Here is a 15,015-nt window from a genome sequence, read left to right on the forward strand (position 1 = left end):
TTTTTCCATTCGTCTGTAAAGAATTCGAGTTAGTATTTTGCAGCTGTGACTTATTAAACTGATTGTTCGGTAATTTTCACATCTGTCAACACCTGCTTTCTTTGGGATTGGAATTATTATATTCTTCTTGAAGTCTGAGGGTATTTCGCCTGTCTCATACATTTTGTTCACCCGATGGTAGAGTTTTGTCAGGACTGGCTCTCCCAAGGCTGTCAGTAGTTCTAATGCAATGTTGTCTACTCTCGGGGCCTTGTTTCGACTTAGGTCTTTCAGTGCTCTATCAAACTCTTCACGCAGTATCGTATCTCCCATTTCATCTTCATCTACATCTTCTTCCCTTTCTATAACATTGCCCTCAAGTACATCGCCCTTGTATAGTCCCTCTATATACTCCTTCCACCTTTCTGCTTTCCCTTCTTTGCTTAGAACTGGGTTTCCATCTGAGCTCTTGATGTTCATACAAGTGGTTCTCTTATCTCCAAAGGTCTCTTTAATTTTCCTGTAGGCAGCATCTATCTTACCCCTAGTGAGATAAGCCTCTACATCCTTACATTTGTCCTCTAGCCATCGCTGCTTAGGCATTTTGCACTTCCTGTTGACCTCATTTTTGAGACGTTTGTACTCCTTTTTGCCTGCTTCATTTACTGCATTTTTATATTTTCTCCTTTCATCAATTAAATTCAATATTTCTTCTGTTACCCAAGGATTTCTACTAGCCCTCGTCTTTTTACCTACTTGATCCTCTGCTGCCTTCACTACTTCATCCCTCAAAGCTACCCATTCTTCTTCAACTGTATTTCTTTCCCTCATTCTTGTCAATTGTTCCCTTATGCTCTCCCTGAAACTCTGTACAACCTCTGGTTCTTTCAGTTTATCCAGGTCCCATCTCCTTAAATTCCCACCTTTTTGCAGTTTCTTCAGTTTTAATCTACAGGTCATAACCAATAGATTGTGGTCAGAGTCCACATCTGCCGCTGGAAATGTCTTACAATTTAAAACCTGGTTCCTAAATCTCTGTCTTACCATTATATAATCTACCTGATACCTTTTAGTATCTCCAGGGTTCTTCCATGTATACAACCTTCTATCATGATTCTTAAACCAAGTGTTAGCTATGATTAAGTTGTGCTCTGTGCAAAATTCTAACAGACGGCTTCCTCTTTCATTTCTTAGCCCCAATCCATATTCACCTACTACGTTTCCTTCTCTCCCTTTTCCTACACTCGAATTCCAGTCACCCATGACTATTAAATTTTCGTCTCCCTTCACTATCTGAATAATTTCTTTTATTTCATCATACATTTCTTCAATTTCTTCGTCATCTGCAGAGCTAGTTGGCATATAAACTTGTACTACTGTAGTAGGCATGGGCTTCGTGTCTATCTTGGCCACAATAATGCGTTCACTATGCTGTTTGTAGTAGCTTACCCGCATTCCTATTTTCCTATTCATTATGAAACCTACTCCTGCATTACCCCTATTTGACTTTGTGTTTATAACCCTGTATTCACCTGACCAGAAGTCTTGTTCCTCCTGCCACCGAACTTCATTAATTCCCACTATATCTAACTTTAACCTATCCATTTCCCTTTTTAAATTTTCTAACCTACCTGCCCGATTAAGGGATCTGACATTCCACGCTCCGATCCGTAGAACGCCAGTTTTCTTTCTCCTGATAACGACATCCTCTTGAGTAGTCCCCTCCCGGAGATCCAAATGGGGGACTATTTTACCTCTGGAATATTTTACCCAAGAGGACGCCATCATCGTTTAATCATACAGTAAAAGCTGCATGCCCTCGGGAAAAATTACGGCCGTAGTTTCCCCTTGCTTTCAGCCGTTCGCAGTACCAGCACAGCAAGGCCATTTTGGTTATTGTTACAAGGCCAGATCAGTCAATCATCCAGACTGTTGCCCTTGCAACTACTGAAAAGGCTGCTGCCCCTCTTCAGGAACCACACGTTTGTCTGGCCTCTCAACAGGTACCCCTCCGTTGTGGTTGTACCTACGGTACAGCTATCTGTATCGCTGAGGCACGCAAGCCTCCCCACCAACGGCAAGGTCCATGGTTCATGGGGGGAGGTATATGGCTAGAAGAAGTTATTTTACACTTTTTAATCCATTTTCATAACATGTTATATTGAAAAGTTTATTATTTAAACAATTATTTTTTGCTTTTAGCCACATGTGTCAAATTTTTCAGTTGATTTCAAAATTTTTGATGATATTATATCAAACACTTGTAAATTTCAGGACTGCTTCATTTTCTCTTCATCTGAATCAACCAATACACTGCTTCCTTCCACAATTGTCTTATGAAACGACCTCAAAGATAAAAATCAGAGAGAATTTAGTTCACACAGGGACTTACCAGCAACCATTCTATAGCTGTTAAAGTTAGAAGCTACCAAAGTAAGCGGGTGTTTTTGGAATTTACTTTAATAGCAATACAAGAAGGGAGTGCAGTAAATCAGTTTAGGGCAGAAGTGTTTTGGATTACTTCATCTTGGGCCATTAATATTCTACAAACAAAGGAGAAATGGAGCAGTTAATGACAATACAAAGAGTGCCTTCACATTAGACTTTACTTTCTCGGGTGGAGTGTATAGGCATGTGCAATTATAACAAACAGGTGGCACACTGAAGATGAGAGTTTATTTCTGAAGGGCAAATATATCAAAACAAACGTTGATGAATGATGACAATGCTGCATCCAAAGATCGTACTACAGTATTTTGTGTGAAAATTGCAACATTAGGAAGGATAGATGTGACAAACGAATTTCTGCTTCCTGCAGAGTGCATCCTTTATTGGGCCAAACAGATGGATGTCAGAAGGTGAGGCACCCACTTGGCGCACACCTTTGAGTACTCCAACTAGTGGGCGAGAGTGTCAACACTAGCAACCAAGACGTCCAGTTGAGCAGTGAGATGTTTGATTGTGGTCCATCCATTGCCTCAAATGAGAGTGTCTACACAATTGAATATTACTGGAGTCACAGCTGTGAGTAGCCTGTCAAGCACACAGATCAGACATGTTTACAATGATGACAGACACCTCGCCCAATGCCTCATCTTACTTTTGTTCACTGCCAGGTCTCTGAAGACACTCTGCAAGCCCCTTTGAATACCTGCAATGCTCTGATTTTCTGCCAAAAGAAACTCAATGATCGCTTTTTGCTTGGAACACAACTCCATTACAAATGCTATTTTGGAGACTATGTCTAGCGCCGCCACCTACTGGAGCTTCATGAAACCATAGGCACCAAGGCGTTAATATTTCACTATGCCCCACAACAAATTCCGCATGTTTTCAACCAAAATTAGCTCCCAAAAAAGTCTTTCATTACTTACTGAATGCCCATCATAAATGACTATGATTACAAAACATAACACCATTTCTGGCTGAGAATTCTGTATGATGTGAAAACTCTGTATCCAGCGATCAGGCTGAGGTTATCCTCCATACACGCGAGTTGAGATAACATGTTTTATCTGGCGGCACCCTAAATCATCACACTTGATGTTTGCAATACTTTACAAAACAGGATGCCACGTTGTGTTCACCATGGTACTATATACCCTGTATGCGACCATCACTGGCAGAGGTTGAGGTGCGGTGCGTCCTGTCTGAAAATATATTTTTTCATTCTGAATTCCCATAATGGTGTTTACATGTTTTTAGCCTGAAGGGTTTGTGGTTTTTGGGTGACAAACTCCTTCAATGCTGTTTATGCCACTAGTCTAGCCTACAGCATATGGCATGGCATCACTGATGCAGGCTCCTATTTAAGCCTATATGGTTAGTGAAGATGCATGGTCAATTACGGCCATGCAGATAGAATAGCAGAAATCCCATGCTTTGGTAACATTATGGTCTTGTACCCATTCATCATATTGCACAGTTGCTTCTGTCCAGTAGTTCCATATATGTATCACTTCACTGCAGCATGCTATGTATCAACCAACGCATAAGGGAAACTCCAGGTTGGAATTTCAACAACATAAGGAAAAGGTGTGATTGATACTCACCGTAAAGATGACATGTTGAGCTGCAGACAGGCACAATGAAAATACTGTTACACATTTAGTTTACAGCCAAAGTCTTCTTCAGAAAAGAAACACACACACACACACACACTCACTCACACCAAAGACTGATCGTACTGTCCTGTTTGTCCTTTAGTGTCTGTCAGCATGAGAGTTCACATTCACTATCACATTTCCACTCTGTTTGATGACTCTTTGTTGTCAAAGTTGGTGTAACAATGAACATTCCAGTCCTACTGAAGAGAGTGCTACTAAGCTTATACACGGTCCAGTCACATTACTGTGACCATCAGTTAGGTTTGATCTCAATGTACAATAACCGCTCACAAATAGCAGGTGAGGTCGCTGCACTAGCAGTGGAGAGCATATACTGTGCGTCAGGAGGGGAGGGGGGGAGGGGCCTCGACACAGAAAACCGTCATTCATTGTCGTGATGCAGAAACAGAGTTTTATCTGACACCCAAAAGGGTATGATCATTGGCTTTCAGGCGAAGGGTGGAAGCACTTCCAAAACACCTAAATTTGTTAACTGTTCATGTGCTGCCATGGTTAACGTACACCTAGCATGACAAAATGGTGCTATCCAAAACCGGTGCCAAAGCAACGTACACCTAGCATGACAAAATGGTGCTATCCAAAACCGGTGCCAAAGCAACTGTGGTGCACCAAGGGCTGTAGATGACAGGGCTGCACGACAACTACGGAGACATGTACAGGCAAACAGATACGCAACTGTTGAGCAACTGACTGCCCAAATGAACTAAGGGCTACCGATAGTGTCTTCTCAATGACCATTCAGCAGAACTGGTACATATGGACCTCCACAGCAGTTAGCTGGTTCATGCACCAATGCTGACTGCCATTCATTGGCAACGAACACTGGAATTTGCATGCCAATATTGCAACTTGACATCTACTGAGTGGCAACAGGTGGCCTTTCCAGATGAATTACATTTTACGCTCCATCGGACAGATGACCTTGCCATGTACAGCGTGAAATGTCAGACAGTAAAAACCCTGCAACAGTTGTGGTCTCTGGAATGTTTTTGTGGCATTCCCTGGGTGATGCCATCGTTCTGGAAGGCACAATTGATCAACACAAGGAAGTGCTCCATCGCAGCGAGGCCCTGGACGTGCGGAATATTTGTGTATAAGGAAGTGGCATCAATGGTTACAAGGATGGTTTCCGGGGGTAACAGATTGGGTAAGGATTCCAGGCGTTCAAGAAAGTGGTTGGTGTCTTTGATGAAGGATGGGAGACTGCATGTAATGGGTTGAAGGTGTTGATCTACGTAGGCAGAGTACTTCCTTTCACGCCGATCAACTGCCACCCTACCTAAAACCTCTTTCCTCATTACCTTAGCCAGCTTCATCCTGACCCACAACTTCTTCACTTTTGAAGGCCAGACATACCAACAATTAAAGGGAACAGCCATGGGTACCAGGATGGCCCCCTCATACGCCAACCTATTCATGGGTCGCTTAGAGGAAGCCTTCTTGGTTACCCATTCCTGCAAACCCAAAGTTTGGTACAGATTTATTGATGACATCTTCATGATCGGGACTCACAGTGAAGAAGAACTCCAGAATTTCCTCTCCAACCTCAACTCCTTTGGTTCTATCAGATTCACCTGGTCCTACTCCAAATCCCATGCCACTTTCCTTGACGTTGACCTCCATCTGTCCAATGGCCAGCTTCACACATCCGTCCACATCAAACCCACCAACAAGCAACAGTACCTCCATTATGACAGCTGCCACCCATTCCACATCAAACGGTCCTTTCCCTACAGCCTAGGTCTTCGTGGCAAATGAATCTGTTCCAGTCCGAAATCCCTGAACCATTACACCAACAACCTGAAATCAGCTTTCGCATCCCGCAACTACCCTCCCGACCTGGTACAGAAGCAAATAACCAGAGCCACTTCCTCATCCCCTCAAACCCAGAACCTCCCACAGAAGAACCACAAAAGTGCCCCACTTGTGACAGGATACTTTCCGGGACTGGATCAGACTCTGAATGTGGCTCTCCAGCAGGGATACGACTTCCTCAAATCCTGCCCCAAAATGAGATCCATCCTTCATGAAATCCTCCCCACTCCACCAAGAGTGTCTTTCTGTCATCCACCTAACCTTCCTAACCTCTTAGTTCATCCCTATGAAATCCCCAAACCACCTTCCCTACCGTCTGGCTCCTACCCGTGCAACCGCCCCCGGTGTAAAACCTGTCCCATGCACCCTCTCACCACCACCTACTCCAGTCCTGTGACCCGGAAGGTGTACACGATCAAAGGCAGAGCCACTTGTGAAAGCACCCACATGATTTACCAACTGACCTGCCTACACTGTGAAGCTTTCTATGTGGGAATGACCAGCAACAAACTGTCCATTCGCAAGAATGGACACAGGCAGACAGTGTTTGTTGGTAATGAGGATCACCCTGTGGCTAAACATGCCTTGGTGCACGGCCAGCACATCTTGGCACAGTGTTACACCGTCCGGGTTATCTGGATACTTCCCACCAACACCAACCTGTCAGAACTCCGGAGATGGGAACTTGCCCTTCAGTATATCCTCTCCTCTCGTTATCCGCCAGGCCTCAACCTATGCTAATTTCAAGTTGCCGCCACTCATACCTCACTTGTCTTTCAACATCTTTGCCTCTGTACTTCCGCCTCGACTGACATCTCTGCCCGAACTCTTTGCCTTTACAAATGTCTGCTTGTGTGTGTGTGTCTGCCGATGGATGTGCGTCCTTTTTTCCCCCAAGGTAAGTCTTTCCACTCCCGGGATTGGAATGACGCCTTACCCTCTCCCTTAAAGCCCACATCCTTTCATCTTTCCCTCTCCTTCCCTCTTTCCTGACGAAGCAACCGTTGGTTGCAAAAGCTTGAATTTTGTGTGTATGTTTGTGTGTCTATCGACCTGCCAGCACTTTCGTTTGGTAAGTCACATCATCTTTGTTTTTAGGTATATTAGTATATAATTATTATTTCTTCCAATTAGTCTTACACACTTTTTCAAAGTCAACCAACAAAAGAACCTTTTGTCACACATTTCTGTGGACAATTAGGTTTGCACATTTTTTTTTATTTTTTTTTACTCTGGATCATCACTGATGGATACACACAAGCAACTACATAATTTTTGTGGCTTGTAAACTTTACAGGCATGTTTCATCTTCTCAATATTAATGTAATGGTGTCACTTTACATTGAGAACAGTTTGTCCTCTTGTTCCGTTTTAGGGCACAAAAATCCACTAGGGTCATATGCACCCATTTTAGAAATGTAGAACACCAAGACAAAGAGAGGAGTTAAAAACGACTACATGTCAAACAGGGACATGGGATAAGGTCTATAAAATACATCATAGACAAAAAGAGGTCCAGAACTAAAAATTAAACGGCCTTCGCCATACTGCTACGATGGGTAAAAAGTAAAGCGCAGTTGACAGCCCATGCGTCATTTGTTAAAACAACCGATAATAAGACGGCAAAACACAAATGAGAACATAAGCGGTTAAAAAATGGGCATTCCATCAGGAAATGGCAAATCATCAAAAGTTGAGCACAATGTGCACAAAATGGTGGCGGAGCACCACTTAACAAATGGTGATGGCTAAAAAGACAGTGCTCAATATGCAATCTAGTTAAAATGACCTCAGATCATCCAAACCGCCGGGAGAGGCTTAATAACCTGGAGCTTGTTGCCATTAAGAGAAGACCAGTGATAATGCCAAAGTGACTCCACCTGCTGACAGATGGTACACAGAGATCATTGGAGGAAATTTAAGAACTAGCAGGGTGAGGTACGATGACTCCAGCCTTGACAGCAGCCTCATTTCTTCTCAGACTGATGTGACCAGGAACCCACATAAACATCACAGTGGCTCCATCAAGAGTGAGCAAGTGACAGCTTTCCTTAACCTGTTGCAGTAAGAGATGGATTGTGTACAGCACACAGAGGCTTTGAAGGGCACTAAGAGTGTCTGAGAAGATGACGCAGTTGAAAAGCCTGTGTTGCCGGATGTATTGCATGGCCTGATAGAGGGTGAAGAGCTCTGCTGTAAATACTGAGCAGTGTTCCGGAAGTCGATAACAAAAAATATCAGGCGCCGATGATGAAGGCACACCCAGCCCTACGGTCAGTCCAAATTGAGAGCAGTGATCAGCTGTGATGACATCATGCAAAATAACAATTCAAGGCCATTTCTTTCAATCCTTTTGCCCAAAACAAGTGAAGATATTTTCTGTCATTCATTAATGAGCACAGCCAGCATTGTTTCTCACTATCGTGTTCTTATAAATCTGGCAATTCAGTCCACCACATAAATACAAGAATTTTCAAGCAATATTACTGTAGCACACCATAATCTGGAACTTACCTTCCACCACACCCCAGGGATATTGTCTTCCCCGGACCCTCTTTCCTGCTACTTCTAGCACAGTGTTGCTTCCAACTACAGCAAATGGAACACAGGCTTTCAGTTCTCTATCCTGTTGCTTAAAATCTTCATCTTCATCAGTGTCACAATCAGGAAACTGATAAATCTGGAATACATGCACAGTGATGTCAAACACTCCTCAGCAAATTGTATACGATGGTGAATTTTTTTTACTGCAACCAAATCAGTTGACTGTTGACTCAGTGTTGAAATTGTCACCTTATAAAATAACTGTTTAGTTTTACAACTTTTATGTGTACATACACATAGAATAACAAAAAGGAAGATTGAGGAATTAAAGCATATTATGTAGAGGAGGTTGTCTGTAGTTGCTTTGCACATACAGCTACAAACAACAATCAAACAGGACAGTGTGCACAGAAAGGTTCTGATACTTCTTGCATGCTACAAACACAGTCTGTGAATGTAAACACTTGCAGACGGTCATGAGAACATCATGCAAAATAACAGATCAAGGCTATTTATTCCTGTCCTTTTACCCAACAAAACCCAGTTGAAGTCTATCTTCTGTCACAGCACAGAAAAAAAAGTGGAAGCCTGTACAACGGATTATGTATATTCGTCTTAAATGTCCTAGGTGACTGACAGCAGTTGAGTTTTCCTTGGATAGACAAGTATGGAGTTAATAGGCATACAATGGAACAATGCTCAAGGCATTAGAAGATATATATACTTAATTTTGCCTGGACTTCTTGTTGTACATCTGTATCTACAATGAGCAGCCAGAATAATAAAAGCCCACCTAACAAATCTTGGCCCACATATTGGATGTGAAACGTTACATTATTGTAGTATGGATTTCACAGGGCAATGATTTGTGACCAGAGGTGAGTGAAACAGTATGTCCATCAAACGACGTATCAATTCTGCAGAAGGAGTTTTCAGTCTTCAGTAACATGTGATTTTTCCACACTCCAGTCCTGGCATGGCGACTGCCAAGAATTTTGAAGTGTATTTTACTGCGAAGTCCCAGTGCAAGACTGGCAAAAAAAACAGTGTGATGGAAAAACACTTGTCACTTCCCCCACACCACCACCACCACCACCACCACCACCGTACTCCACCGCAAATTGTGTCACAAACTTGATACTTGCTTTGCACATTGCGAAAGTCTGATGAAAATTAACTAATATCAATGTTTACTTAATTTTCATTGTCAGACATCAGACCATCTCAAAACTGTCTTTTGTCAAATTAAAACAATGATTTCCCAACTTTCAGTACGCAGAGTCAACCAAATGATTTCTCTTTACACAATTTATTCACTATTTGACTTATGGTTATGCCATGTGGATACATAAGACCATGTGCTCAAAACTTATGAAATAGGGTCATAGTTTATTATATAATTTTCCACAAAATGTTTTGAGGAAGTGCATTCACTTCATTAACATTTATTTGATCCCTTCTCACAAAAGATCAGAGACTGTAAAGGACAATACACAAATTAATGGTTTATTTATTGATTATTAAAGAGATTATTAATTATAGAAACATTAATATTCAATAAATGAAACAGTCTCATTGCATATCCTCTACATAGACGGTCCTTTGAACTTTAATAATGACATATTCCAATTCTTTATAATTATCTATTATCAAGAAAAAAGCTATGAAAATTATTGTTTAGCCTTAAAAAAATATATACAGTTTTGCTATGAAAGAAAATAGAGGACTGGTGATTTGAGGAGGACATTTTACAAGATTGCCATACTCTGTTGGTACCCTAGTTTTCTCATTCTTTAATATCAATTTAATCTAGTGGTACTGATCAATAGTCTCCCATCTCTTTCATGCGGATAATGTTCTCTCTCTCTCTCTCTCTCTCTCTCTCTCTCTCTCTCTCTCTCTCTGTGTGTGTGTGTGTGTGTGTGTGTGTGTGTGTGTGTGTGTGTGTGTGTGTGTGTGTGTGCGTGTGTATTCTTTTTTAATGATAGGTCTTTCTATGACTCTAACACAGATTTCTATCACCGAAATATATATGCTTAATGTTTTCCTTTAAAGAATAGTTTGGAAATTTGATAGTGGAACAGCCTCTCAGTACTTCTGTAACTACTGGTATGTCATTACTTTTATATCTCTGTCCTTACATGGTAGCAAGGACAGCATGAAAGCAAGTTGGCTCCCAGGGTGCAAGGAAAGAAACACATTTACTGGTAAACGTAAATGAACAGTTCAAGTTTTGACTTAAGAATGGAAATAATAGGCATTTGGGTACAATGCCAAAATTCTCTTAACTAGAGTCTAGCTTGGTGTCCTTGACTGGTGCCTGGTAGGTGTCCTGGTAGGTGTCCTGGTTGGTGCCCAGTTTGAGTCCCAGGGTAGTGGAGGTGATGCCCCTTCTAGGATCCACCGAGAGAGGGGACCTCACAAATGATGGAGGTTGCTGCTGGTTGGGTTCTCCTGAGACATGAGTCCTCAGGTTTGGTGGAAATCAGTACTTGGCAGGATCCTGGTCTGTGCTGAGTTGATGTCCAGTCGGTGTCCTGGGCTGCACTGGAACTGCTGCTGATGAGTAGCACCAACAGCTGGGCAGCTGGACTCTGCCAGCACTGAGCCTGGTGCTTGAGCCAATGCTGTCTGCTAGTGGTCACACAGTATCTTAAATAATCTGACAAAAGGATTTCCATGAGGGGTTCATCTGACAGGCAGTGCCGTGGTCAGATGCACACACTGTTGGCAGGCAGTGCTTTAGTCTCTCATGGAACCCCTGGAGTCTGACCACAAAGAGCAATGTTTCACTGTTGTCACCCCATGTATATATAGAGCAACAGGTTGCTGTTGTCGTTCACAAATATTATTAAGCATGTGGTGTGTTTGACCACATGTGGCTGGCTTTGGCAAACAACACTTAGTCTAGAAACCCCCCCTCCCCCTCCCCCTCCCAGCCAGAGCATATGTCCACCTGGCGACAGTGTCCAAGCATCTGGCCTGGCTGCAGTACTTACTGCTTGGTATTTCTCTTGGTCTTTTGTCAGTGGGTTCAAATCGCATATTAGTCTTGGTAGCCTCTTAGCATCCATGCATTGCATATGTCCATGCCTTATCAGCTACTGTGATGTTTCTTGTAGTCTTACAATCTGAACCTCTTTTCGGATTTCCTTATTTTGAATTCTATCCTTCCATGTCTTTCTGACCATGCTATGATGAAACCTCATTTCAGCTGCCTGAGTTCTGCAGATGTCTTTACTTCTCACGGTCTATATATAAAAATGGGCATGTAATAGGTTTCATAAATTACGCTGACATTTTAATTGTACTTTCTGGTTCTATATTAGGTCTTCAATTATTTGATAGAAGTACTGCCCATTTGAATACTGTGAGTGACTTCTTTGTCTATAGAATCAATAACTGAAACAACATTGGCAACATATCTGATATGATGTGTCATCTGAAGCTGTTTTACCTCAGTTTCAATGTATCCCACTGGTTGCCCATATCTTTTAACAGCTTTTACCCCACTTTCTCCTGACTGAAGATGATACCGCACACTGAGAAACTTATGCTAAGGTGTTTATCTGATCTTAGTAGTCATTTTTAGAGTCACCTCACTGTTTGGTGTACTTTTTTCTGGATCTTGTTCATTACAGCACTGAAAAGAAGAGGACAAAGAACTCAACTTCGCATTAATGAAAATTTCATACCAAAGCATTCCAATTTTCTTCAGTGTTTACCACACATTTTCCCATTCAAAATATCAAATACTTCCTTTATGTATGTGATAATGGTATTTTTCCATTAATTTACAGAGAGCAACAATTATATCAGTTTTTTTTATTTTCCTTCCTTGAATGCTTGTGGTTCTTCCAAGAGGTTTTCTTCAGAGAGAAGTCTCTAATAAAGTTCACTCACTTGAGACTTTAGTGATACTGCTACACTTAATAACATTTCTTTCTGTCACCTTTCCTGAAAATTGGGATTGTTTATGCCAGTTTTCCAATCAGCATGTATCTTCCCATTTTTCTGTACCTTACAAAAGGGTCTGTAGATCTATCATTTTCCAGCAACTTCCTTGGGTTTGAACATTTCTGTAATTATTTCATGAACTCCAGCAAATTTTCCAGTTTTATGTACTCCAGGCATATTGCACATCATCCCCAGTTAAACTTGTCTCATTGTCCAAGTGAAACAGATGTGATGCAGTACTGTCTTTTTGTATATTCTGTACATGATGTACTTATAACAACTCATCAAAGTAAGCTTTCCAAGTTTATTTAATCTTATCACCATCCATGATGAGGTTTCCATTGTCATCTGTTATATACTTGGACTGTTCTTCATCTCTTTTTGTTTTTTCATCATCCCATATAGAATTTTCAGTGAACAAGAATCACTCAAGAGGAGGAGTAGGGTAGGTGGACCCTCCTCCCTTGAGCCAAATTAATGGTTGTGTTTGACACCACAACCAAAGGCTGTTTCTTCAACATTGCTAGGTAATACAGTTGAGAAACTAGGTCAACCAACCACAATAGAAACAGGTGGCAATGTATCTATTACAGCTTGTGAGTTTCTGGATTAGCTGACAGCCTTCCCCAAAACATTCACACATTCTTTTTAAAAAATGCACTGCTTTAACTGAAAAAAGCAAAGTTCTGAACTTGAAGGTTACAGTATAAAACATTGTTCTTTAATAGCTGATTACACTAGTTTAAAATGTTACCATGGCAGTTATTCACCTGTATTTTGTTGTCCTCAATATCGGCCATTACCCTCTCCTTGAGCCTGCGAACCTCATTTGCAGTAAGAGTGTCAGCTTTGGCAATAACAGGCACAATATTCACTTTTCTGTGAAGTCTCCTCAGAAACTCCAGATCCAGCTGCCGCAGGCTGAAATTTGTGAACTTTGATAAATTTTTAAGCTTACAATTTAAATCAGCTGAGGTTTTCTAGATTCTTTGCCTCTACAAATCATAAATCAAGTTTTCCCAGAAACATAAATTTGAAAGCATTAGAAATGTTGAGCAGTGAGACACCAAGCGCACAACTTGTAACCTATTTCTAGGTATATTTAAACAATGGAGACTGCAGGTGGGAATACCAACAGTGTAAGAAAAGAAAGATTGCTAACACACGAAGTTTCAGACCAGCACAATTAAAAGACACTTACATGTAAACTTTTGCCCACAGCTTTCTACTAAAAAAAGAGAAATGCACAACATTCATTCACACAAAAAAGCACACCTCAAGCACACGACTCCCAACAGCAGCAGCTCATGCCAAAATGCAGCAGTCACATGGGATGGAAACAGCAATCTTGTAAAGGGGAAGAAATAGCAGTGTACAGGTGGAAGGGACAGAGGAGCACTGTCTGGGGAAGTGTGCAGGACTAGAATGCAAACAGGTGTAGCATCAGGAGGTTGTGAGTCAGGGAGTTGGGGAAAATGGAGCAAAAATGGAGAGGAGTGGGGAAAGATGGGCTGGTGTGTTGGTATAGAGCAGCAAACAAAGAGGATAGGAGACAAGAATGGGAAGGAGGTGATAGGACAGAATAGGTGGAAGCTGTTGAGTGGAGGTTGTGGGGACAGTATGTTACCATAGGTTAAGGCTGAGATCATTACGGGGTTCGAGAATGTGTTATAAGGATAATTCCTATCTGTGCCTTTCAGAAACACTAGTGATGGAGGGGAAGATCCAGATGGCTCAGCTAGCGAAGCAGCCACTGAAATCTCAGCTGCATATTGGCCACATGGTGGTCTACTTTGCTCTTGGCCACAGTTTGGCAATGGCTGTTCATCCTGGTGGGCAGATGGTTCGTAGTCATATCAATATAAAAAGCTGTGCAATGGTTGCAGTAGAGCCAGTAAATGGCATGGCTGCTTTCATAGATTGCCTGGTCCCTGATGGGGTAGGACAAACCTGTGACAATCCTGGAATAGGAAGTGCTGGCAAATGCAACTCAAACAGTCCTGTTTGTATAACCATGTGCAAAGGAAGAGTATGGAATGGCCAAGAGCGACTGAAGAGTGTGTTGAATGAGTGAGAGCCTTTCATGCTTAACACCAAAAAATCAGTTCAGAACGCTAGTTGTGAATTTGTAGTTCCAGTTACATCTGTGTGGAGAATTAAGGAGATGCTTACAACGATGTCCTTATTGTCAGCGGTTTACATGCTCTACAGCCTACAGACTATGGTTTATGTGCAAAATTTGCAAACACAATGTTGCTTCATGATGAAGATTTTCTGGATCATGTCATCTTCAGTGATGAATCGACATTTCACCTAAATGGAAATCAGAACACACACAATGTGTGAATCTGGAGGTCAAAATATCCCCAAAAGATGGTACAGTTGCAACAACACTCCCCTAAATTGACTGTTTTTAGTGCTATATCCTGGTGGAAAGTTTACGGGCCTTTCTTTTTTGGTGAAGTAACAATAACTGCTGTTTCTTAATTCCTCCAGACACTCTGATCAAAGTTTGGGAAGGACTCTCTCATCAACTCGTATGTGCGACAAATGGTGCTCACAATAAATACTTATAAGAAAAGCTGTTTGAGTT

General features: G+C 41.7%; 1 protein-coding gene across 4 annotated transcripts in view; it reads right to left on the reverse strand.

Annotated features, from left to right (window-relative positions):
- LOC124789689 (septin-2) overlaps positions 1 to 15,015 on the reverse strand; it is a 349,469-nt gene that overhangs the window by 21,683 nt on the left and 312,771 nt on the right. For all 4 annotated transcript variants that reach the window (XM_047257158.1, XM_047257151.1, XM_047257141.1 and 1 more), the window contains exons 5-6: positions 13,193 to 13,343; positions 8,436 to 8,601 (exon numbers count right to left, since the gene is read on the reverse strand). In XM_047257158.1, the coding sequence (XP_047113114.1) occupies positions 8,436 to 8,601; positions 13,193 to 13,343 (317 nt within the window). The remainder of the gene's footprint in view (positions 1 to 8,435; positions 8,602 to 13,192; positions 13,344 to 15,015) is intronic.

This window comes from Schistocerca piceifrons, chromosome 1, assembly GCF_021461385.2.
Source record: "Schistocerca piceifrons isolate TAMUIC-IGC-003096 chromosome 1, iqSchPice1.1, whole genome shotgun sequence".
NCBI lineage: Eukaryota > Metazoa > Arthropoda > Insecta > Orthoptera > Acrididae > Schistocerca > Schistocerca piceifrons.